Genomic DNA, 25212 nt, shown 5'->3' with positions numbered 1-25212 from the left:
CTGGCAGGGAAAGGAGGCAAGAGCCCATCAATCTGTGTGTCAGCTGGCCATACCAGTGCTTCTTTACCTTACAGGAATATTTTTCCCACTGGCTACTTTCATTAAGAAAATCACTTTTCCAGGCACAATGTGGTGGATGCTGGTGTCAGTGCAAGGTTCTATGGGGCTTGCTGCAGGCACCAGTGCAACCTGTACAGGCACCAGTGCTCTGCAGTGCTGCTGGGTCCTGGAATACCCTGGCTGAGAGCTGCCGGCAGGGAAGTGAGAACGCAGCACAAGTGTCACCCCACTGAGCCACACGGGGACAGCACTCACAGCATTGAGACAGAGGAGCTGCAGAGGCAGGGGAAATACCAACAGTGATCCATGGCAGGGCTGATAAAACCTGTGACTGCGTGGAAGGAGGGGACCGTGCGCAGCTGCAGACGACAACTGATGGGGACACGAGGTGGAGAGAAGGATGGGGATCCTGATGCTGTGGTGACCAGGAATCAGGCACAGACCCAAGAGCCTCAGCAGGAGCCATGTAAGTTCTCTGCAGACAGCACTTTATGCTAGCTTTGCCTGCTGGTAGCTGGTGTTAAGTTGGCTTTGACACATGCTGGTGAAGCTGCTGCTCACAGACAGGTGCTTTGTGCTTTGTGCCTTGTGACATGGCTTCTGCCTCTCTTGAGACCTCACTGGGCTGATGAGACCCTCATCTGGCAACCACAGCACCAAGCTGTGGATGGGAAGCATCACACTGGAGAGGTTCTATGAGCTGAGCCCCTCCAGGCATGACTTTGACTGCTCATGGTTTATACCACTAGTGATTGCCTGGACACAGACAAGAGGAGGCTGTGAACAACACTTGAGGACAATGCAAAGTTTTCTATACAGTGATGAAACTAGCACAGCCCAGAATCTGAATGATTTTGAAGACTAAAGTACCAACAAGGACCATGACATAAAAATGTTGTTGGTTGGGGATTGATGAGCTGGGCACACTAATATGTCAGTAACTACTTGTAAGCATCCACCAAGGAGCAGCCCCAAGAAAGGCAAAAGCAGTTCCTGGAAATTGAGAAGTTTGTAATATCGTGACTGTACACTAGCATGGAATTATTTTCAAAGGGTGTGAATGTGATATCTGTGATATGCAGACAATGCAGAAATACTCCGGAAGCTGTTCCAAGGTGACCTGGAAAGTGGAAAGGGGAAATACATTTGCCCAAGACAGCAATTCAAGGTGCTAACATCAAGACCTTTAAGCTCATTGATGACCTTGTCTGAGCATTTCTGGTAAATAGGCTGTCATGGGGAGCCCAGAGCAGCCCCTGGGACACAGACACCCACAACCACTGAGCAGTCACAAAGCCAGCAGGTCACAGGGTCACGGTGCCACGTTTTCTCAGAATTGCTGGCTGAGAAGAGCTATGGCAGACAAGAGAACTACTATGATTCAGAGTGAAATGCTTTGTGATAATCATGAAACTGCCTGCAAACCACGGTCCTCACCTCTCCAACAGCTGCAGGACTGTTAGGGCTGTTCTGTCCCACGGCTCAGGCAGTGTGACAACAGAAGCCACTCCTGCTCCAATCCCAGGGGTGGCACTCTGGAAGGCAGAGAGGAGACCTCAGGACCTTCCAGGGCAATGGGTCCCCTCCAAGCAGAGTCTGTAGGGTGAGGAGGGTCAACAGGCATTGCCCAGTGAGACATCAGGCAACGGAAGGTAAAGGAAAGACCCAAAGATATTCCACCTCCAGAGGAACTGCTGCAGGGATTGCAGGGCAGACAAGCCTTTCACCTCCCTGCAGGACTCTTGCAGGCTCCTCAGTCAGCAGGAGGTGGTACAAGCTACACCAATGGTGATGACAGAGGAAGCTCTGCCCTTTGTTCAGGAGGGGTGCGGGTGCTTTATCGGCCAGCCTTGCTGCTCTCACAGCCACCAGAAATTGTGATCAAAGGACACTTCACTGGTCATGTGCAAAGAGATCTGCTTGTCGAGCCTGCATAGCACTCCACAGCTGGGCTGGAGGAACTCACTCTCTGCAAGGACAGCAAGAGAACAGGTAATTTCTCCTGGCTATTTACTGACACAGTTATTTGCATTCTGCAAGGCATCGCCTTTCCCCAGCCATGGTGGGACACCAGAATGGGGATGGAGAAAGAAAGGGCTGGAGCCAATATATTTTCAAATGTTCGTTTTGATGCTGACCACATCTGACATGTTTTGGGATGCTTAAGGGCTGTCTCAGCCTTTGCTAGATCTTTTCTAGGTCTCCCTGGTATGATCTTCCCTTCTATTGTATGGGCTCATAATGCATTTCTCATGTCCAGAGAACAGAGCTGCTGCAGATATCTGCTGTACGACATTCTCTCACCTCTTCAGAGGTCTCCTGGCATGATTCCTCTGCTGCATGATTTTCAAAACTAACCAAGGCCCACAGATGCACATAAATGCTGCAGCACTGCCTTATGGTTTGCTCGCTGGGGACGCTTTTGAGACCCATGAACCTTCCCCCATGGAGCCACGTTCCCCTGGCAGGGAAAACCCAAAGACATATCAGACATCCTGGGTCTCTTCTGTCCATAAACAGTTGCACCTGGAACATGCTTCTGCATTAACTCCGCCAAAACTGGAGGGCAAACAGCAATATTGCCCATAGATCCAAGGTGATCAAACCACCCACTAGACCAAACATAGCTCACCTCTTCCACATCACATTCCTGCCATGGCATAGGTGAGTTTCTTTTGTCTTGGAATTGTGGCAGATTGTTGTAACACTTCTGAGATAAAGAGTAGCTTTGGCAGTCCTTAAAAGGCAGTGAGCAGACCCAGTACTCAGATTCACGCTGCAGCCCTCCAAGCACAGAATTTGATGGCAGCTGAAACCAGTATACACTAATAAGAGATACACTAATAATTTCTCATATACCTAATGAGAGGTGATGCAGAGACTTCTCAGGACTGAGGGAAAGGACAGCTGTCCTTCTGCTGCACATCTGGGACATTTTCAGCTGTGAGATCACCAACTGGCTTCCACTGAGCCCTGCTATAAGGGAAGGGATGAGAGCTGGGTTTAGGGATCCCCTTCCCACTATCAAATGTTTGCAATGGCTCACATAACTCCTTGCTGCAGGATATCTGTTGCTGCCTGATCCAAGTCTGAGCCAAAATAAGGGCCTAAGCCCTTTCCCCTGCCCCTCTCCAGGAGCTGTCTTCCCCGCAGAGGACCCAGGGAGAATCTAAGTGTTTCTGTCCTTCACAACTGATCAGGCTTGTGTCCCTGTCCCTCTTCCTCCCACTAGGTACCCTACATCAGGTTTTCATGGCTGGCAAAGCCCTGAACTCTCTCAATTAGAATTAATCACCAAATCAGTCCAGGGCCTCCCTTGTAAAAGGCTTAATTTGCTTTTGCAGGAACTGTACGTTTTGATACTCCCAAAATGAACCACAGCAGCTGCAATATCACAGCCTATGAAATATTTTCACTTTTCCAGCTGTGTGTTTACATCCCAGTTTTGGTTTTGGGCATTATTCTGAACATGTTGGCACTGTGTGTATTCTGTTGCAAACTTGGCAAATGGACAGAAACCAGAGTATATATGGTCAACTTGGCTGTGGCTGACTGCTTGCTGCTCTTCACCTTGCCGTTCAAAACTCTGTCCCAGTTCCAGCACCTGAAGGTGGATGGGTGGTGCCTGGTTCTGGAAGGTGGCTATTTCATAAACCGCTTTATGAGCATTGGCATCATCACCCTCATCGCTGCTGATCGGTACCTCGCTATCAAGTACCCTTTGAGATCCAAGGCACTGAGGTCGCCACTGAAGGCAGCTTTTGTCTCTGGAGTCCTTTGGATATTCATCATCTGTGGGACTTCCCTCATTAAAAGCTTTGAAGACCGAAGTGAGGATGATTTTTGCTTTGAAAAATTTTCAGTGACACCCTCGGTGATCACACTGTGTGCCATTATTACAGGGTTTTTCATACCACTGCTCATCTTGAGTTACTGCTCCATACAAGTCATTGCAGAGCTCAGGAGAAAGAAGAATGACAACTGTTGCAATGAAATGCTGAACAGGAAAGCTGTCTACATTGTGTCTGCAAACATGGCTGTGTTCATCATCTGCTTTTTACCTCTTTACCTCGGGCATCTGCTGCGCTTCGTCCTGGACTCCACCAGCTCCGACTGCTCGGCAATACAGAGCATCAACAACTTTGTTCACTTCGCCTCCATCCTCGCCAACACAAACTGCTGCCTGGATGCCATTTGTTACTACTTTGTCAACAAGGAATTTAAGGAAGCGTCTTCCAAGCTAGCAAAGTCCAAATCTGATGCCAGTGAAGAAGGGGAAATTCAGCTCCCACATGTAACACATTAACACAAAACACATCCAGCATGCATTTTATATTTGTTCTGTTCAACTGGGACTCACTAGCAGGGTTTCACACTTGCTTTTTGTAAGAGCGGTATGGAGGGACATTCTACTAAAAGGAAACATTCAGATATATGATTCAGCTCTGAATCAGACAATCACAGCAGTCCAGGTCCTGATCTAATGATCTAGACTGCCGCCGAAAATTCTCTGCCTTAATGCAAATTTGTGTAAAATGATAAATTTCCCCTGTCAAAATTCCCCTGTCTTTCATTTTCCCACAAAACCCAGAAGAAGCACAGGCACTGGTAAAGGATTGGGTTTTGTCTCTCATCCCCACCTTGTATCAGTGTTTGTGCAGCTGTGACAAAGAAACAGGCTATTCCAAATATCGATTCATCAAAAAAAAAAAAAAAATCAGAGTGAAACCATGCAGAAAAAGAAAGAATGGTGTTTCTATATGTCACAATATTACTGGTTTTTAGTTGCTAATAATGCACAATCCCATAACAGGCATATTTAGCTTACTTTAAAGAACTTTACAGCAGTGTAACAACTACAAAATGGTCATCATTACAACCCAAGGTCAGAAGAAATTGCAATTGCTTGTACTGGGGAAAAACTTTACATCAAAACTGTTTGAGTAAAATGGCATTTAAAATTAAATAAAAGAGTTGGTGCAGGGCAGTGGGAACAAGGACGCTGTACTAGGATTCTGTTCAACCTTGTAATGTAAAGGATTGTGTAAAGTGTTCCAAAGCTGTTCCAAAGAAATCAATCTAAATAAAGTTGTGTCTCTAGCATGGAATTCAGTTTCTTAATGAGGTAAATGGAAGAGGTGGGAGATGGGGTGGTAAAGGACCTGCTGTGCTGCCTGTCCAGGAGGAACAGCTCCTGTTGTCCAAGCCAGGGGCAGTGGGTATGAGCTGCAGCTGGGACTGGGATTTTCTAAGGCAGAGCAGAGTGTCCCACCCTGTGATAATTTTACCACAAATACCTAAAAAGTAGATGAAAGCACTCAGCAACTTCAGACCACACACCCTGAGCTGGGCTGTACCATGCACCCACCTCCACTCCCAACTCCACTCACACCTCCCAACCCCAGGCTGGGCTGCTGGATTTGTTTTGGTTTAGGGCAAATTTGGGACGAAACTTCCAAGGGGGTTTTTCTAGAAAGCAGATTTAAGTGGACCTTTTCCCAGTTGGTTCGGAGAAAGATTTCTTTGGTGAAAAGAAGGAAAAAAAACGTGTTTATTTAACAAGCAAAAGTATCCACAAGTATATAAAAAAAGAATAATACTAAACAATAAAATTTCTCATTGTTTTGAAGAGATGGCAAATTCAGAAAGTTTTTTTTTGGTGGAGTTTTTTGACTCATTCAGTCACTTATCAGTCCCTTCTGTGCTGGAAATGCAGCATCCCAGCCCCACTGGGCCACAGGTGTGATCTCCCTGTGTTCTGGGTTTGCAGTCCAGAGCAGGGCTGATCAGTTCCAAGAAAAAAAACGTCACAGTCTGGGGAATTTCTCTGCTTCAGTTAGCTAAAAGAAAACTAACTAAAAAGCAAAGGACAGTTCTTTCTTGCTGTCTGTGCTGCAGACAGCACAGTCTGTGAGAAGGAATGCAGGGCAGCAAGTGAAGTTTCTGCAGATAAACTGTGCACATTTTTAATTCCCCTTTGCTTTTGGAACCAGTCTGAAAGGTGCAGAACTTAATACCCAGCCTAAACAGAACAGATGACTGGGGATCAATGAAGTCACCCAACTGCTGTCCACCTGCACGTGCTGGGCCCAACCCTGCTGCCACAAAAACATCCTTACAGTTCTCACACCCAGCCCTGCCTTTGTGTCTCCTAGTCAAGGCAATGCCAAAAGGAGGAACCCCCTGCTGCAGACCATGGCTGAGCAGAGCCCTCCATCCACCTGGGCAGTGGCTGTTCAGTGCACAGGACAGCAGCAAAACCCTGCCAGCATTCCCAGGGGATGCAGGCTTCCCAGCACGCTTCCAGAGATTCAGACAGAAATGGGGATATCTGCTCTGTTATCACCAAAATCTGAAAGCAGAATCTTTCCTTTGCTCACTACACAATGGGGACTGAAAGGAGGAGAGGCTCTGGCTGCAAAGACCTCCTGAGGAGGTTGGTTCATCTCCCCTTTTCTACACTTGCATTTTCTTTGAACAGATCAAAGCTGCAAAGGGTGCTGTGCATGCAGAGATGGATTATCTGCTGCTGGCTCAGCCCAAGGGGTCACACCCTGCTTCCCCAGCCCTGCTGCTGCTGGTGGCTCTCCTGCATCACGGAATGACATCTGCACTTCTGTCATCTGATGGATTGTTCCCCAGTAGAGCTCAACAGATCTTTAACATTCTCCCTCCAGTACAGGATCAGGGGGGTGAGAGCATGGTGATTTGAGAGATCACCTGATTGCCAGTGTGCTTTTTCTGTACCTCTGGTCTCACCAGCGTGGATGTGAGCTCCTCAGAGGCGAAAGTTCTGCAAGAACCAAACGGCTGTTTAAGATGGGCAAGAAAAAAAAAACACTGCTACTCCACCAACTGCTGACAAAAAGGGTGGGGGAGATGCAAAGCAGCCTGTAAACAAAGCACTTCCCAGCACGCTCCCTCACCCACCTAACTTCTAGTAACGCCTCTTCCTCTGGCAGCCCAGAGGCACGCACCACGAGTGCCTGCTTGAGGCAGCCAAGCTTCCTCTCCACACAAACCTCAGGGCACAACCTCTCAAAGTTCTGTTCTTCACCATTCAGGCAGGGCAGGCAGGGATTCAGGAGTGCTGAAATACGCGGCACAAGGACCAAGAATCCTCCTCAAGTTCCCCAGCTAGAAAGCTGGTTTTTACTGTTCTGTTCATTCACTGTCTTTTGCTTTTCCCATCTGGAGCTTTCAGGATGATTTAGTAGAAAGGGTGGCCAAGCTCTCCCACCCATACAGAGAAGAGGTAAGAGAAGAACTAAGCAGTGAGGAGGTGAGGAGGCAGTGGTGATATACAGGTATTTCTGGTGGGCTCAGCAGCCTCTGGGAGACAAGGGGGATGTGAGCACAAGATACTGATTCTTCCACCACTGCCTGGAAGGCAGACCATAACTGTCCAGGCAGTGCAGGCCTTGCCTGGCTTGCTTTTATCTTGCTGCAAAAACCTCTCACCACACCCGCCAGCTTTCGAGTATGTGCAATTTAACCTTCATAGCATAGGATGCACTCTGCGTTTCAGATCTCCTGGACAACACCAGGCTGGGCAACACCAACACTGTGCTTGCCAGGTGAAGAGGGCTCAGGTGTGAGAAGGGTGGAACCTCTCAGACTCCCAACTTGCATGACTTCTCCCTGCCCTCGTCAGGCCACGCGGCCCCCCAGCAGCTGCAGGACACAGGCAGCACAAACATCTTGCACTGACAGCTCCTACATTATAATAATTCTATGATCTTATGAATTGATGACAAAGCTGGATGCAGCCAGTGTTATACCTGTCAAAAACACCGAATGGGTATGTTACACAACCAGGTGGAAGCAGAGCAGCTGCAGCACTGGAGGTGGCTGCACAGGGAGGACACACACACAGAGTGCAGGTGCACATCCCAAGCTCACTCTGACTTTCATGTTGATGCTCACAAAGCTCTGGTAACATCTCACACCAAATTTCTTGCTTGGGGCTTTCCATTTGCTTTTGTTGCCACATTTTAACAACGAATTCTGTGTTAGCCAGGGCAGATGACTGAAAAATGAGAGTTCAGCTGAATGTCAGGTGTGGGGGGGAAAGTGTGAAAGCTGCTACCAAAAAGCCATACATACTTCAAAAACATTTTTATCTAAGACAGAAAAAGAGGGCACTGCTGGGGAAGTGAAAATTGGAGTGACTCATTATCATTAGCTTGAAGCAGAAGCAATCTCTCAGTTTCTGAATGAAGCTCAGAGCCATCACTCCAAGGGGATGAGCTATCTCGTGTGGGCAGTGCCTGCCCCAGCCAGGAGCAGTGTCATGCACTCCTCATTCCTCAACAAGCTGAAAGGCTGCAGCATCTGCAACCCTGTGCCTCAGAAACCTGGCACAGTCTGCCAACAGCTTTGCTTTGCTAACTTCAAAATCCCACTTCTGCCTGCTAACATTTCCCTACCAAGGCAAGCAGTCTCTAATTCTACCTTTCTGGTCCTTGGCTTTCCAGCCAGCCTCCCTGCTTTGGTTCAGTAAAAATTTTGCACAGATATTTCAGGCCTGACTTCCATCAGACTGGGTATTGCAAGAGCAATTCTGTAAGTCTTTAGCCCTTGCTGGGTACCACAGCCCACAGTTAAACCCTTGCTCTGTGTGGCTGTATAAAAACAGGCTCCAGAAGCAGCACGTTTCCTCCAAAAGTCACCTTGCACTGCCTGGGGACTGAAGGACCCCAGGCTGTTCTCAGTGCCACAGCAGAGGCTCCGTGTCACCAGCACACCATCCTGCACACCCCACGTGCCTCACACAGCTCCTCTGCATTGCTGCACCTATTTCATGACTTCCCTGCATTTATACTTCTGCCTGTCACAAAGGTTATTTATTACCTGCTTTTCCTGAGAAGAGCCCTTAGTGGCAGAAGGAAAGGAGCTGCCTGATCTGATCTGGTTCTGTGGCAGCGAGGCAGCAATGGGCATTTTCTCACCAGCCAGTGCAGGCAGAAAGCCAGGAGTGATCCTGGGGCAGGAAGGAAGAGATTCTTGTTTAACCTGTCATTTAACAGCGACATCTTTTACTGCTGCTCACTTCCTTTCCTTGCTGATCGTTCTGCTGAATGGAAGATGCAGCTGGTACCCAACACCTTTCTACTCCCCACTGACAGCTGAGCAATCCTGGAGATTTAAGTCCTTTATTTCACCACTCCAAGGCTGCTTCCTGCCACGTTCTGAGCACTGCCCATGCCAGGCTGGAGTGCCCTGGGGGCTGCCCCCTGTCCCCTCTGCCAGGCCCAGGCATCAGAGCAGGCTCTGTGCCTGGGAAGAGCACACCCACCACTGCATCTCTGCTCTCTGCCACTGCAGCTACAGGGTTCCATCTCAAATCATGGTTATATTCATATATTCACAGGGCTTTTGTGCTTTTAGAGGGGGAGAGGATTTGGCTTTGGTTTTGTTTTGAAAGAAACAAAACTTTGAAACATGTTAAAGGTGAAATAAACTGGGCAATAATAAAAGATAAATGCCTTTAATAACATGACTGGAATTTTTTTCTTTTGCCACTTGGCTGGACTCAAATGGTGAATTTTGCCCCTTTGGGATGAGCAGATGATATTTTCAGTAGGCAGAGAGCAGCAAGGGATGATCTCACCTCCTGACTCCTGGGGAGATGGATGGTCTGCAGCACTCCCAGCTCAAATACAACAACAAAACTGATCCAGATACACACATTTGGGGTTTGGTGGGCATTTTCTTTTGTTTTTTAAGATTCTTCTGTTCTCATCTCTCACGTCAGGGACCCCAGATCTATTTCAGTCACGGCAGGGAGTTTTCAGTAGAGGCAGAGCCTTTACCAACTCCCTTGCTAGGCAAAGCCCTGTGTAGGAAATAGAAGCCCTGCAATGAGCTCCCCTGCTTTCAGATGCTCAGCTCCTGCTGGGCTGCACAAAGAAAGACCACCTGGACACCCACTGCCTTCCCCCAGTGAAAGGGAAGTGGGCCCCACCACCTGTCTGGGACAGGTATCATAACCTGTCAGCACTCCCCACTGGTTTTCAAAAAAATAAAATAAATATTTAAAAAAAAACCAAAAAAAACCCAAAAAAAAACATAGAGAGAGACAAGATCTCCGACAAAGTTGTGGGCACAGCAGAAAAAGCATTCTGTTTCGAAAAGGTAAAAGTTTCCCAGAGTTTACATTTAGTGACTCACCCCCAAGTCTGGACTGTGGTGCTGGTGACAATTTATCTACATGATCATTGTGAAGCAGATTTCAAGTGAAAACACTGAAACCAGTTATGATATACAACCCATTTCTGGTTGCTTTGGGGTTTTTTTTTAATCAATTCACATGGGCTTTTGTTCATCAATAAATGCCAGGCTGACTTATTTTCACTGGTGTATTTCAACACTTTCCTCTTCCTCATAAATACACATCCTCACTTCTCCCTTTACCTTCCCTTTAAACATTTCCCTATTTAACATTTTAACATCTTTATATTCCTGATAAAATGATGCAAGGAGGGCTTGACATTCTGCTTTCACCTGGCAGAGGTGAAGAGTGTGAGCCACTTCTGGGCCAAGGTGCCAGCTGCACCAAGGCACAGCACGTCAGCTGGCACAGAAAGAAATCACAAAAGCTGATTTTTGTGCAGTTTGAACTCCCCCCCACCCAGTGCTGGCAAAGGCCCTGACAGTGCAAAGGTGTCAGCTGGTGTCAGAGGAGGGACACAGGGGACAGGCAGCTCCAGATGAGCACACACACCTTGTCCCTTGCTTTTGGCTCTGAGGGCACTGCTCTGCATGGCTGTCCCCAGCACTGGCCTGGCCTCTCTCCTCGCATGGCTCATTCCTGGATCCGCACTGGAGCCACCCCACAAAGCTCTCCTCTGTGGGAGGATGCATGGGGAAGCTCTGGGAGACTTTCAGGCTCATCCCTGATGCAATAAATGCCCTCCCTTGGCTCCAGGTGAGCATTTACCTCCCCTTCCTCCTCCAGACTGTGCCATGGGAACCACCCAACCACTGCCACTTTTTGTGCCCAGCCAGTCCCAGGATCCTGCTGCAACTGGAAACTTCTTTTTGCCTCTTTTAGGTGTGACAGAGGAGAGAAATGGGGGTACAAGCTCCAGAGAAAAAGCAAGCTTTAGGAATTGCTGTTTCAGTGATGACACTTTCTAGAGAGCAAACTGTGCAGCAGTTTTATCTTTCAGAGGCTTCCCTTCCTGGGGTTGTTCTGTTTCATCAGAAGCCAGTGCTTGCCACGGTCACCGCAGGTCCCCACAACACTGCCAGCAAACTGTCCCACACTGCCAGCAAAGCCACCCTCCCTCCCTGCCCCAGTGCAGGAACAGCAGCTGCCCAGGCAGTGGGAGAGGAGGGAGGCAGCTTCCCATGCCTGCAGGCCAAGTGTAGTTCATACCCCTGGGATATTCCCAACCCAGCCCCGAGGTGCCCAGTGCACCTCCCAGTGAGGCAGCACCATGAGAATTTCCATAAATGCAAGCGAAAGAAAACAAAAAATAACCCAAAAACCCCCTCACCTAAGAAACAAGAGGAAAAACAGCACATAAAGGCAAAACAATCTCAGCAACAAGAATACTCATCTATTTACTGGTTATAGCAAAGGTGACTCATGACAAATTCTTGGGTGTGCAGAGGTATGACCACTAAACAGGGAAACAAGAGGTTCCTTGGAAAATTATTGCTATTTCCATCAGCCATTTGGACTTGCCTTTTCCAAGTCTGGAGGATTTCTTTCCCTTTTATTATCATCCTCCTCCTCATCATCATCATCAATCATCATCATCCTCTTCAAATAATCCTAGAAGCAGCTCAGCCTTTGCAGCACACAGAGGCAGATTTTGGAGGTCAGAAGTGGTTGCTGCTCCTGAGTTATCCTGACCAGTGCTAAGCATCCTGCCCCAGCATGGATCAGTCACCCAGCCCAGGGCATTTTTGGTGTGTTATCAACTGCAGCAAAATTGATCTGATAGAAAGCCAGAAAAACCATTAAAAGCAAGCAAGCAAACAAAAGCTAAAAAACCCACTTTTCTGCAAGAAGCACACAACTTTTATCTGTCCCTTTGGCACTGTCTCACACTCCTTTATTTAAGAGTAACCATTCCCAACCTAAGGCCAAGATGAGATGGTCAGAATGGTCAGAATGTGTTTATTACAAACAGGACCAACAAACTCAGGGATCTTTCCAGGCTGCTCTGTGTACCTACACGGCCACACTGGAGGTGTGAGCATGCTGACATCCTGACTCTGCCGAGGCAGAAGTGGAAACCACAACAGGAGGACATTGCTTTTCACCAGTGCCCTTGAGCTGTGCGAGCCCCTTTCCTCCTGCACTGGGTTTTGCTCCCCTGCTGCTGCAGATTGTGGCACTGCTGTGAGGTAGGAACGTGGTGAAGGATAAGCAGCAGCAAACAGCATCATCACCTGGCAAACAGCAGCATTTTGGCCTGCAAGGTAACAACAGGCTTTCTCTTCTCAACAGGGTGAAGACAAGGGCAGGAGGTGCCAGAGCTCTTCCTCAGGTCTGTGTTCTCCCTCTTGGCATTAAAGATGTTCCTAAGCAATGCTGATACAGGTGGTTGGGGCCTTGGTCTCATGAAAATCCACTGTTTTCTCTAAAGCATTTACAGCAAATTCTGGTGCAGCCTCACTCACCTTCCCAGGGGGGTTTCATAAGACCATTAATCCTGCTCTGCTCAAGCAGACACTGAGAATTCAGTGTCTTGGTGCTCACTGAAGTCCCTCCACTGTCACAGCTTGACACAACAGCCCTCAGCTGAAGTGAGGAAAAGCAGTGAGAGAGGAAGGTGAGTAGCTAATAAACCCCAGCCAGCAATCCTGCTCCTCACATGGAGAAGTGATTTTCCAAAATCTGTCCCTCCAGCCCTTCCCTGTGGGAGTGAAACACCCAGCAGGACACAGTCCCCAGAGCCAGGTCCCTCCTCCTGCACCAGCATCCCCCACTAACCTGGTTTATTTCCAACCTCCACAGACAAATTACCAACCACCATCTGCAAAATCTTTCAACCTTCCTCATCTTCTGTTTCTCCACCTTGTGCCAGAGTAGCCTGCCTCTGGTCAACAAAGCCTAATCCACCAAATGGTTTCTTTCCAGCACATATGGCTCAATAAATACACAAGCCAGAGCAAGTAAGTATAAGAGCAAATAAACATTGATGTTAGTAAATTAAGGAAGTTCAATCAACCAGAAAGTTGTCACAAAAAAAGAAGAAAAAAATTTGAGGTTTCATTTTAAGACAACGGTTAAAGAACAAGCCTCCATGAGTGATCCTCTATCATTTCTAAAATCCTGCTTTGAGGAGAAATATTGTGGACACAAACCTCAGTCTCCAGTGGAGAAATAAGTAATGCATCAGTCAGAATAAAGAGAAAATAGCTCCTTTTTCTGCCTTTTCTCCTGTGCTGGTGACAAAAAGTAGTGGTGTGACATAAGAGGAACAGAAAGCATGTACACATCTAGGAGACACATAGCAGACATAGCAGACATGCAGTCAGGGAAAATAAAATACAATTATCTCCTGATGCATCATGGTTGTAAAGCCAGGGAAATAAGGAATTCCACATTATTAATATTTCTGAGCAGATAGCGTGGGTAGTTGACTATAGATACTTTTTTTTAATAAACTGTTTTTTCTTGAATTCCCAATTCTAAGATGTTCTGCATGAACTCGTAGGTTTAGTCATGTTCTCCACATGGAATTTCCAGACTAAAAGTAGGTGCTTTTTTAATTATTTTTTTTTTCTCTCAATATGGTGATTACAGAATCACAGAACTACCAGGCTGGAAAAGACCTTTAAGATCCTGGAGTCCAACCCATGCCCCAGCTCCTCAGCTAGACCACAGCACTGAGTGCCACATCCATTCTGTTCTCAAACACATCCAGGGATGGTGACTCTCTGTGCCAAGCTGCCTTTTCAAGTGACTGAAGAAATTTCACTCTGGGTCTTTTGAACCCAACCATCTTCCCTCACTGGTAGCCAGAGCTCAGATTTGACTCTGCCACCCTGTCTTAGCAACTTCTGTGAGCCCCTGGACCCCCCTCTCAGCACAGAGCTCCTCTTTTTGGGCAGCCAGAGAAAATGTGAGCTGCACGACCTCCCTGCCCTCTCCTGAGGAACAGCCTTGCACAGAAACCAGCCTCTCACCCTACAGCTCTCCTCCCCAGCAGGGTTTTTGCCAGTTCAGGCTGATAGGAAGCAGAAATGCAGCCCAGCCCATGGTGTCCCAGTCCCTGGGCTGCAGTTCTGGCCCTGCCCTGCTGTGGGAATCCAGGGCTTCCCTCTGGCTGCCCTGGCAGGTCTGGGACCCTGGCAGGGGTCAGGAACCCCCCTGGACAGAGCCCCCAGAGACACTGGCTGTGATCTCTGTCCATGGAAAAGAGTTTTCAATCCTACAGCATGAATTACCAGCTCTGAGTGTTTGATATAAGGAATAATTAAGTGTGGCACGGGTGCAAAAGTAAAATTTTAGGATTCTAGATGAGGGGTCCAAAGGGAACAAGCTGGAGGAAATTGGGTGTGCCTTGTCCTTTTTCTCCTTCTTCATGCCCTCCATGTCTCACTGTGGTGTTGGCATTTTTCTCTTGGTTCAGGCTGGGGACACACTGTCCAATGTAGGTGACAGATATTGGCACGTTCTTGTAAATGCAGCCCAGGGAGTTTCTGGTATTTAATGTTTGTAACATCCCACTGAGGGCAGAGCCCCACACGCTGCCCTGCAGGACAGAGCTGGGCAGGGCAGCAGAACATGTGAGAGATAAACAGAATAAACAACCTGGAAACCAGCACAGACCAATTATGGCTTCTGCTTTGGCAGCGGGGCTGACAGACAGAGACTTTTACAATCTGGAAATCATCAATACTTCAGATTCCAACACCCTGCAATGCTGCAACACCATCCTTGCCATGGCAGGCTGGAAAACCACCCTATGCTTGCCCAGGCTATTGCAGCCTGGAGCTGAGGAACCTCCCAAACCAGAGGCTGCTTCTTGATGCAAAATGGCCCACCAGGGACATTTCTGCTTTCCATGAGCACACAAACCAGGTAACATGAACCACTCTGTCCACTTCTGGCTTCCTCAGCATGTCCTGCACCTGCCAGGGCTTGGTGCAGCATCACAGCAGGCACAAAAGGGGCCAAGTGCAGCCAGAGCCCACCAGGTAAATCCTGAGCTGGATCCTGCTCTGGGTGGAGAACATCTGCACACACCCAGAGCTGCCAAAGCTGAAAACTGCTGTCCAAAAGGCCCAAGCTATGCTGTTGCACTGGAAGGGTGAACAAAGTGTCAAACCCCTAGAGTGGAACCTCACCTCTATCTGAAACGAACTCCAGCATGCCTGGGAGAGGAAGGGAGGAAGGGGCCTTAGAAAATAGGAAATGCTATTTGGGGCAGATTTCTGCTTGCCTGCCGCAAGGACATTGCCTGGGAACTTACAGCTTTGCTTGGATGTCTATAAAGGCATTTAAAAGGACTCATTCACAGTGTGTCTAACACATTTGGAAGAGAAAAACTACCTTAAAACTGATTTCCTAAATGTTTTTTTCCATATCCTCCTTTAGCTTGTTCCTTTCCTCCCAAAGTTATTTGTGCAGGTAGCCTGGGAGACCTCAGCTCATCTCAAAGCAAGAGGGATTTGGGGGAAGGTGGGAGCCAAAGGGGGGATTAAATGAGAGGGAGGTGGGAAGGAAACACAAGTGTGAAGCAAACTATGCATTAGTGTCAGTTTTACACATTTGAAATGTATTCAGCTTCTCTGAAATGCCTGTATGCTCATGCTCTCACTCTGCTCACTTCCATGGGAGAAGGGATGGGAAGCAGGGTCTAACCTTAACCAAGAAATGTCAAATTCCCATTCTGCTTCAGAGGGCTAATCTAAAAAAAGAGCAATTCTCATAGACATTGTTCCAGCCCTGGTGATAAGCCAATAACCCAGAAAGGACTGCTTCAGCACAGCTTGCTCTGGCCTCCAGATGACAAAGAAGCATCTAAAGAAAACGATATTAATTCTTTTCACATCTCTTTTTTTCTTTCCTCCCTTTTTTGTTGCTCTCTCTTGCTGGATTTCTCTTTATAGAGCGCAGTGATGTGTGGGGAACTTCAGTCAGCCATAGACCTGGTGAGGTCTGGGAACAAACTGTGCCAAAGTGGGCAGGGAGTAACAAAACCTGGGGTTCTACCACTGGTGAGGGGCTCCCGTCCACGTGCAGAGACAAAGGAGGAGTAGTGCCAGGTCAGGGTTTGTGGGCTGAGTGATTTGTACCAGTGTGAGTGTGCCAGCACACAGCTCTGCCCCCAGCAGTAACACACACTGCCTTATCCCAGGCAGCAAGAGAATTTGAAATTCCCTCAATCTCTGCCTGTCAGAGCACAGGCTTGGAGAGACCATGCAAGGAAAGGCCAGCCCAAGCACTCCAGAGCTGGCAGAATTCTGTCTAACCTCTTTGTTTAACACCTCCCAGGAAGGGGCATTGCTTGTTCATCTGTCTTCAGCACTACAAAGGTTTATTTGAATTTCCAGGCAGAGTATTTCCAACTGCAGTGTAAATCCATGATTTCTTTTCCCGTTTGCAGTAGATATAGCAGACTATTTATTTCCTTCCCCTTCACAGCTACCATTTATGCATTTGAAGACTTATTTGTGCCCTCCCCACCCCAATATCTGTGCTCTAAATACGCTCAGCTACTTCTGTGCCTCAGATGTTGCTTGCTATGTTTGCCTCTGTTTTCTAGCTTCTCTCTTGGATTGAGCTGAGTCTCTTCTCTTCTCTTCTCTTCTCTTCTCTTCTCTTCTCTTCTCTTCTCTTCTCTTCTCTTCTCTTCTCTTCTCTTCTCTTCTCTCCTCTCCTCTCCTCTCCTCTCCTCTCCTCTCCTCTCCTCTCCTCTCCTCTCCTCTCCTCTCCTCTCCTCTCCTCTCCTCTCCTCTCCTCTCCTCTCCTCTCCTCTCCTCTCCTCTCCTCTCCTCTCCTCTCCTCTCCTCTCCTCTCCTCTCCTCTCCTCTCCTCTCCTCTCCTCCCTTTCTCACTTTCTGTCTTGGCACCCAAGACTGAGTACAGCTCTTCCTACAACTTCAAACAATCAATATCCCATAATCACATCGAAATTTTTCCTTCCACAGCATAATCTTCTATTTCATTTCTAGTCATGCTCCATTTACAGTCTGTTCTAAGCTGCAGATCCCTTTTTCAGATCTGCAGCATATCAAGCTCACCCCTATCTCACACTGGTGCTCACAACTATTCCTATATATGTGTAAAACTCTGCATATGTATTTCTGCCTTATTGAATTCCTTTTCTTCCAAAACATTTACCCAACTTGTCAACACCATTTGAAATACTAATTTTGCTTCCACTGCTGTGTAGACTCTCTCATTCATGAAATAACTAATCACATTTTATGTAGAGGTAAGTCTTAAGTTAGGTGACAACAACCAGAGAGGCATTTATCTTAACATTTATAATAATATAGGGAAATATAATTCTAAAAGAGTCTATTAATACCTAATATAGTAATAAACTACAGCAGTTTTCCTTATACACTTATGAATTTCTCTAGTCACTGTCTGTAGACAGCCTACACATATCTGGAAACACTACTGTTTTCTATGCAAGATAAAGCTTTTTCCCCCCCAGTTTCCTGACTGCAAGTTGTCCGAGATGTGCGAGGGCAGAGCTGGTGCTGTCAGCACCCCGTGTGAGACAGAGGGACCCCCGTGCAGGCCAGGCTGGCTGTGTGAGGGCTGAGGTGAGCACAGCGAGGTGTTTGAGCAGGCCTGGCTGACAAATTCCCCAGGCTGCAGCTGCCCTCTGCTGCTCAGCCCCACCGGGGCCCTGCAGCCTGGCCCAGCCAGCCCGGAGCTCCATCCCTGGCGCTGCAGCTGCAGCTCCATCCCCTGGGGCTGCCCCGGGCAGCACTCCCACCCCCACTCCCATTCTGAGCAAAGCCCTGAGCTGGGGCTGGACTCTGAATCACACAGAATTCAGAGTCACTGGGTTGGAAGATACCTTTAAGATCCAACCCAGTCCCAAAATAAATCCTGGCACCACATCCAGGCTGGTTTTAGACACACCCAGGGATGGTGACTCCACCACCTCCCTGGGCAGCCATCCCAGTACTTTCACTCTTTAAAAAACCTTTTTCTAACATCTAACCCAAATTTCCCTTGGAACAGCTTGAGACTGTGTCCTTTGCTATCAGTTGTCACCTGGAAAAAGAGACTCAGGCAGGTTATGTCTCTCATCAGCTGAAGTATTTATTGGGTTTGCATGGCCAAGCTTTGGCAGGGTGGGAGCTCCAGGGGTGGCTTCTGTGGGCAGCTGCTGGAAGCTCCCTCTGTGTCCAGCAGAGCCAATCTGGCAGCTCCAGACAAGGACGTGCTGCTGGCCAGGCTGGTCAGTCAGAAATGGTGGCAGCACCTCTGGGAGAGCAGATTCGGGAAGAGAGAAAAAGGAAAGTGCACAGCTGCGGCCAGAGCAGAGAAGAGTGGGGTGGGAGGTGAGAGGAGCATCAGCAGGGGCAGGGGAAGGGGCAGGAGAGCTCCAGGCACCGGGGCTGGGGCTCCTCTGCAGCCCCAGGGGCAGCCCCAGGTGAGGCAGCTGCAGCCCAGGGGGGCATGGGGGAGGCAGAGACCACCCACAGCCCGTGGGGATCCATCCACAGCCCGTGGGGATCCCCCACAGCCCACGGGGATCCATCCACAGCCCGTGGGGATCCACAGGGATCCACAGATCCACCCACAGCCCGTGGGAATCCCCCACAGCCCGTGGGGATCCATCCACAGCCCGTGGGGATCCACAGGGATCCAGAGACCACCCACAGCCCGTGGGAATCCCCCACAGCCCGTGGGGATCCATCCACAGCCCGTGGGGATCCCCCACAGCCCGTGGGGATCCATCCACAGCCCGTGGGGATCCACAGGGATCCAGAGACCACCCACAGCCCGTGGGGATCCATCCACAGCCCATGGGGATCCACAGGGATCCGGAGACCACCCACAGCCTGTGGGCACCGCTGTGGGCAGGAGGTGGAGCTGAGAAGGAGGGAGGGGTGGGAGAAAAGTGGTTTTAAGGTTTGATTTTGCTTCTCATTGTCCTGCTCTGTTTTGTGATGAAGTCAATTAATATCTCTAATTAGAGCCTGTTTTGCCCGTGATGGTGTCTGGTGAGGGATCTCTCTGCCAGTCCTTATGTCAGCCCATGAACCCTTTGCTGTTTTGTGTCTCCTCTGTGCAGCTGCAGAGGGGAGGGAGAGAGAGGCTCTGGGGGTTCCAAGAACCCACCCAGGCTCAGCCTACCCCACACCTGTGGGGAATTTTCTCTTTCAGGCTGGGAGATGCCCCTCCCTGTGATCTGGGTGGCAAAGGCTGGCTGACTGAGGAGCACTGCACATTCAGGGTGGAATTGGAGAAATATTCACACATGTGGCCAGTTGCCATTGTTTACCTGGGTGCTCCAGAACAACCCCGACTGGAGACTGAGGCTCAGTGAAGTGATTTACCTCTGGCCCAGGAAATTTAAACCCATTTGCAAGGAACAAGACATGCTTGGTGCATGTGTGTGAGGTGTTTCCTGGGCTCAGGCAGGGCTCCCAAAGCACAAGACTTCAAGGCAATGTTACCTACACCACAACCTACATTTCACAATCCCTGTGCAACCACCCTGGCCTCAGCAGCCACCCTCCCCACCCAGCAGAGGCAGAAAATGGGGTTTATTCAGACAGAACAGCACAGGGGTTTTTTTAGAGTCTGCTCACACATCTTCATCCTACCCCACACAGATGAGGCATTCAGTCTCCCAGGAAAACCCTGAATTGTGGCACAGGAAATGAAGGCAATCCATCCTGGGGAGAGCTGCTAGCCAGCACACATTCAGGGGCTCTCTCTGGAGGCTGTGTCCACTGAAATACAAAAGTTGCCATCTCAGGCTGATGATATTTCAGTGTCTTAGGTTACAAGATGTGGCTGGAGGTTTGTATTCCATTTCCCCTGTCAGAGCTGGGGCATTCTCTGCTGTTCTTTGGGCAGTTTTTTCTTTACCTCTCCCACAGCCAATCCTCCCTCCAGGAGATCTCTGCTGTCCATGGCCACTGAGTGTCCCTGCACGGCTGAGAAAATTCCATCATCCATGGGGAGATGCTGTGCCCAGGGGAGGAGCCAAACATTCCTACCTGGATCCAATCTGACCTGGGAACAGCACAGCAGCCTCTGCCCCTTGCATTCCCAGAGGAGCAGCTTCCTTCCCCCTGCATTCCCAGAGGAGCCCAGGCCCATCTCCCCCAGCCCTGGAGCTCCAGAGGAAATCTCCCCCTTTGTGCAGGATCCTGCTCCAGCAGGATTTTTTATTTAATTTTTTTAAATTTAATATTATTTAATTAATATTATTTATTTAATATTTTTATTTTAAATTTTCCTAATAAATAACTGTTATTCCTATTCCCATATATTTGCCTGAGAGCCCCTTAATTTCAAAATTATAATAATTCAGGTGGAGGTGGTTTGCATTTTCCATTTCAAGGTAGGCTCCTGCCTTCCTTAGCAGACACCTGTATTTTCAAACCAAGACACTCAGTAGCCAAAACTTTAATATTTTTTTTTAAATCTTATCTTTATTTTGTTAAAAAAAAAAAGTTTGCATTGATTATGTGATAGTTTCTGCCACTCTAGCTGTAGTTCATTCAAGAGGTTTTAATCTGTTTGAGGTTTTTCACTTTCCTGCAAATTGCTTTTTTGAGCCCTTTTATGTTATGTGGCTTTTCTCTACAGGCTATTTATAGGAACACACCTGTGGTAAAGGGAAGAGAACTTTCCAGCATTTCAAATAGCACTCAGTCTGAAGTGCAAAGCTAGAAGATTATCAATGTAAGTGGTATGTTTATATGCAAATGAAGTGCAGTTTTTATTTCCAAAGCCTCTCTTGTCAAACTTGTGTGTGGAGGCACTTGGGCTATGCCAGGCAGCCAGAACAAAGACTCAGCAAGACTAATGTTACCTAGCAGAAGGAGTTAAGTATCTCACCCCCATTAGGCTCCAAGGCCACAAACTCTCTGCACACAAAGGAGGAGGAATTCCACTCTCAGAGGAACAAGCCAGAGTGCTTTTCCCCCTGGGGAGCAAGCTGGGCTGGCAGCACATTGCAGCAACTCCACCTTCTGCAGCATCCCAGACCCTGAGACCAGGAAAAATTGGTTATATTTTGAATATTAATCATATGCTGATAGCAAGGGCAGAAAATCCACATAGAAAGGGGAAACAAGCTGCAACTGATTGAGCTTACCCCCATTACTGTTCTCTTCTGATGCCAGATTTGAGGATGGCCAATTATCTTTGAGGCAAAGACCACTTCTGCAGTGGAATAAATAAGGAAGCTTGCTCAATTGCCCTTTCCAAAGGAGGACAGACAAAGCCATGTCTTCACAAAGGGACATTTTCTTCAGCAGCATAAAACAAAGTTCTCTCTCTCAAAGGTCTCAAAGACTGGCTATCCTACTGAAATAAAGTGTTCAGCCAGACAGATTAGGAGAGATGAGAACAAAATGGAGCTCATAAAATAACCCACATGTGCAGTGTAACAGCTGCTACTAAGTCATTATGCTATCAATTCTTACACAAATGCACACACATGTTTTTTCATATATACACATGGGGAGAGAGGGCACCACACCAAGGAGGAGTCAAGTTCCACTCTGATGCCTCTTGTCCAACTCATGAGATGCCTTTTCTCTGGTCTTAAAATTAAGAGCAAGGCATAGTTAGGGGATAAAGGGTCATTATCTTGGTATTTAATGAGGATCCTCATGGTGCACTGCTTTGCCAAGGTGGAGCACACTGAAATGCACACACTTGATGGATCACATGCTCAATTTTATAGCCTCTACAAATCAGCAGAGCTAACAAAGTTACCTGAATGAGAGGCTTGATGAATAGCATGATATTCCTCCATCCCAAAGCACTCTTCCCTGGATGGGCCTAATCCTAGTTTACAGGATGTGTCTTAGGGGGGACCTTGGTTTCTCAAGACAGCTCAGGGTTTTCTGGCCTCCAGGTGCCTTTAGGGTGTTTGGTATCCTGGGCTAGCAAAATACCAGGATTATGATAAATTATCAGACTTAAGGAATAACAAGTGTGCATGCTACTGAGCACTGAGAATACACAAAAGGCATATAAAAGAAAAGGCAAGAACTGGTCATGGCATCTCATGGACATGAAGTCCCCAAAGATGGCACTGTCGAGCAGCAGTTCTCCTGTCAGCACCAGCACTGCCCAAACTGAGGCGCCGAAGCAGAGGTGGGGATCCCTCCCAGCGTCTCCTGCAGCTATTTTCCCCTCTCTCTCAGCCACACTCACTCTCCATGCTAAGCCACTCAATGGTTCAAACTGGGACTTTGGGAGCTGTGTGGACCTTGGGACAGCAGCAGTGCTGGCAGCAGTTCTCATGCCCTCAGATCTCAGTGCCAGGTTAGGGGACACAGGCTGGGGACATGGACAGGCACACCCTGGCAGTGCCCTGGGCTGGGATGGAGGATTGCCACTGCCTGCAGAAACCACAGGAACCAAGCCAGGCAAGAGGAGAGCTGTGGGTGTGTGGCTGCCATGGCCAGGTGGGACACAGCCCTCAGCTGGCAGCTCACTCAGCCTCAGCTGGGACAGGAACCACTCTGGCCATGCTGTGAGGGACCAGAACTGTCCCACTTCCCTGCTGTCCTTTGGCAGGCACCTTATTGCTGCTCTGCTCTTAGAACAGCTGAACGTGCAGGGCAGCACATGAGCTAAAATGGGAAAGGCCCCCCAGTGCAAAGATGGCTGTCAGAATCTGAGGTATTGATGATTCTGAGATTGTAGAAAGTCTCTGTCTCTCAGCCCCGCTGCCAAAGCAGAAGCCATAATTGGTCTGTGCTGGTTTCCAGGTTGTTTATTCTGTTTATCTCTCACATGTTCTGCTGCCCTGCCCAGCTCTGTCCTGCAGGGCAGCGTGTGGGGCTCTGCCCTCAGTGGGATGTGACAAACATTAAATACCAGAAACTCCCTGGGCTGCATTTACAATAACGTGCCAATATCTGTCACCTACGTTGGACAGTGTGTCCCCAGCCTGAACCAACAGAAAAATGCCAACACCACAGTGAGACATGGAGGGCATGAAGAAGGAGAAAAAGGACAAGACACACCCAATTTCCTCCATCTTGTCCCCTTTGGACCCCTCATCTAGAATCCTAAAATTTTACTTTTGCACCCGTGCCACACTTAATTATTCCTTATATCAAACACTCAGAGCTGGTAATTCATGCTGTAGGATTGAAAACTCTTTTGCATGGACAGAGATCACAGCCAGTGTCTCTGGGGGCTCTGTCCGGGGGGGTTCCTGACCCCTGCCAGGGTCCCAGACCTGCCAGGGCAGCCAGAGGGAAGCCCTGGACTCCCACAGATGGCATGCGTTAATGAAACTGGACACAGCTCAGGTCTGGAAAATATTCCTTTTAAGCCAGTCCGGGGTCTTCATTTGACACTTATCCATTGCAATTACAGGCTTGAGTGAGTAGGGCTTTCTTTCCAGAAAAGCCAGTCCCTACACTGGGGAGGGATGCATGAGTAAAAGCTGAAGGAAATGGAAAAAATGTGCTTGCCACACAAGTCAACTCCTTCTCAAAGCAAGGCGTTCAACAGAACTGAGTCTTTCAGAAAGTTGTGCATCAAGAGTGCAGAAGCCCTGCAGATGAGGCAGCTCCCAGCCCTGGTGCCAGGCTGGCTGTGGGAAGTACAGGAATGAGTGTGCAAAGCACGAGTGTGCCCTGCACTGCTGCTCCTTTCCTGTGCCAGCCTGCAGTGGTGGCTGGGCACTTGTACTGCTGGTACTGCTGCACTCTGGTAGTGCATGGAGGAATGAAAATGCAAAGGAAATAATTTTCATTTTGTGTTTCCCCAGTGCCCTGCAAAGGCTGAGAAGAAAATGTTTTCTATAGGAAAAAAATAACATCACTTATCAGAGTTTATATGGTGAAGATGGGTGAGCATTGCACAACTCTGATCTGATCACTGCCTGTGTCAGGAAAAATAATAGTGTGCAACAAGCAGGCACTGGCACTGGAGTGGTGGGCAGAGCAGGTGAATGTCCTGTTTACTGCTCCCCCAGCAGCCTTAGTGCTCAGGAGGCCTGCTGGGAGCTGGGTGGGCTTCTGCACAGCTGCTGGGCTTGTATGCCCACCATCCTAAGCAGCAGCTCCTTCCTTCCCCTGGCTGAGGGGGAGACTGGCTGGCAGTTTCACGCCAGCCTGGGGTCAGGCACACCCCGCTGGCAGTGCCACGGCTCAGAGGGCACAGCACTGCCCCAGCAGCAGCCCAGAGCCCCCTGCCCTGCAGCTGGCACAGGTGGCAGTGCTGGGAGCCCTGGGGCAGACTGCAGAGCTCAGGGGTGCAGGAAGCTCTGTGTCTATTCTTGCACTGTTTCACTAAAGCTGAACCTGCAGCTCTACTGGCTGCCTCTTCCTATGAACACTCAAGAAACATTTCTAGCCTGGTGCTAAGCCCCCCAGCTTTGCTTTGGCCACACACAAGCTATTCTGTCCCTGCCTAGAGGAGGAGTGGACTGGCCACGAGGCACATGTGCTCACTGGCACCTGGCTGGCTCTGGCCATGTCCAGCTGGCTTTGTAGCCTCTGGAAGACAAAACTGAACTGGAAAATGGGGTCATCAGCTGGGGACTGTGGGCATCTGAAGTTACTAAGGAGATGGCACCGTGCATGCTTGCTGTCCTGGTGGTGAACTTTTGAGTCAGGCACAGCTGAAGATATTCTGGACCATGATTTTGCTCACTCAACCCTATTAGTGTGAGGCTGGCTGCTCACCAGGCTGCCCAGTTCCTTTTCTCTCATCACACAACCTTGACAAGCCTTTGTAAGGTTTCTCAGATGTAGAAATAAGCCTACTCTCATATCTGGCCAGCTCCAAAAAACTATACTTTTTGCTCCATTTGGGCTGCCTTCAAGTCCTTGCCTCATCTTGAGGAGGCTGAGTCTGGTTGTTCCCTGTAAAATACAGCAGTTCCCAGGTTTTCTGGCTTCAAGTTTTGCAGTCTCCTGAACTCAAAAAAAAATGGCTCCATGAGAAAAAACACAACCCCTGAGCTTTTCAAAGCTCCCAGCTGCACAGTTAAGATAGCT

At 48.6% G+C, this 25212-nt stretch overlaps 1 protein-coding gene across 1 annotated transcript; it reads left to right on the top strand.

Annotated features, from left to right (window-relative positions):
• Nucleotides 1-3430: 3430 nt before the first annotated feature.
• On the top strand, nt 3431-4366 carry LOC110484859 (G-protein coupled receptor 35-like). The gene has a single exon (XM_077785547.1). It carries the CDS (start codon nt 3431-3433, stop codon nt 4364-4366), a length of 936 nt encoding a protein of 311 aa, XP_077641673.1.
• Nucleotides 4367-25212: the final 20846 nt, after the last annotated feature.

The sequence above is a fragment of the Lonchura striata genome, chromosome 10, assembly GCF_046129695.1.
Source record: "Lonchura striata isolate bLonStr1 chromosome 10, bLonStr1.mat, whole genome shotgun sequence".
Classification (NCBI taxonomy): Eukaryota; Metazoa; Chordata; class Aves; order Passeriformes; family Estrildidae; genus Lonchura; species Lonchura striata.
The sequence above is the reverse complement of the archived record's forward strand: the minus strand, read 5'-3'. Positions and strand labels throughout refer to the sequence as shown.

Bases quoted from the DNA above. Each gene is read 5' to 3' on its own strand.
- LOC110484859 (XM_077785547.1), top strand. From the start codon at position 3,431: ATGAACCACAGCAGCTGCAATATCACAGCCTATGAAATATTTTCACTT.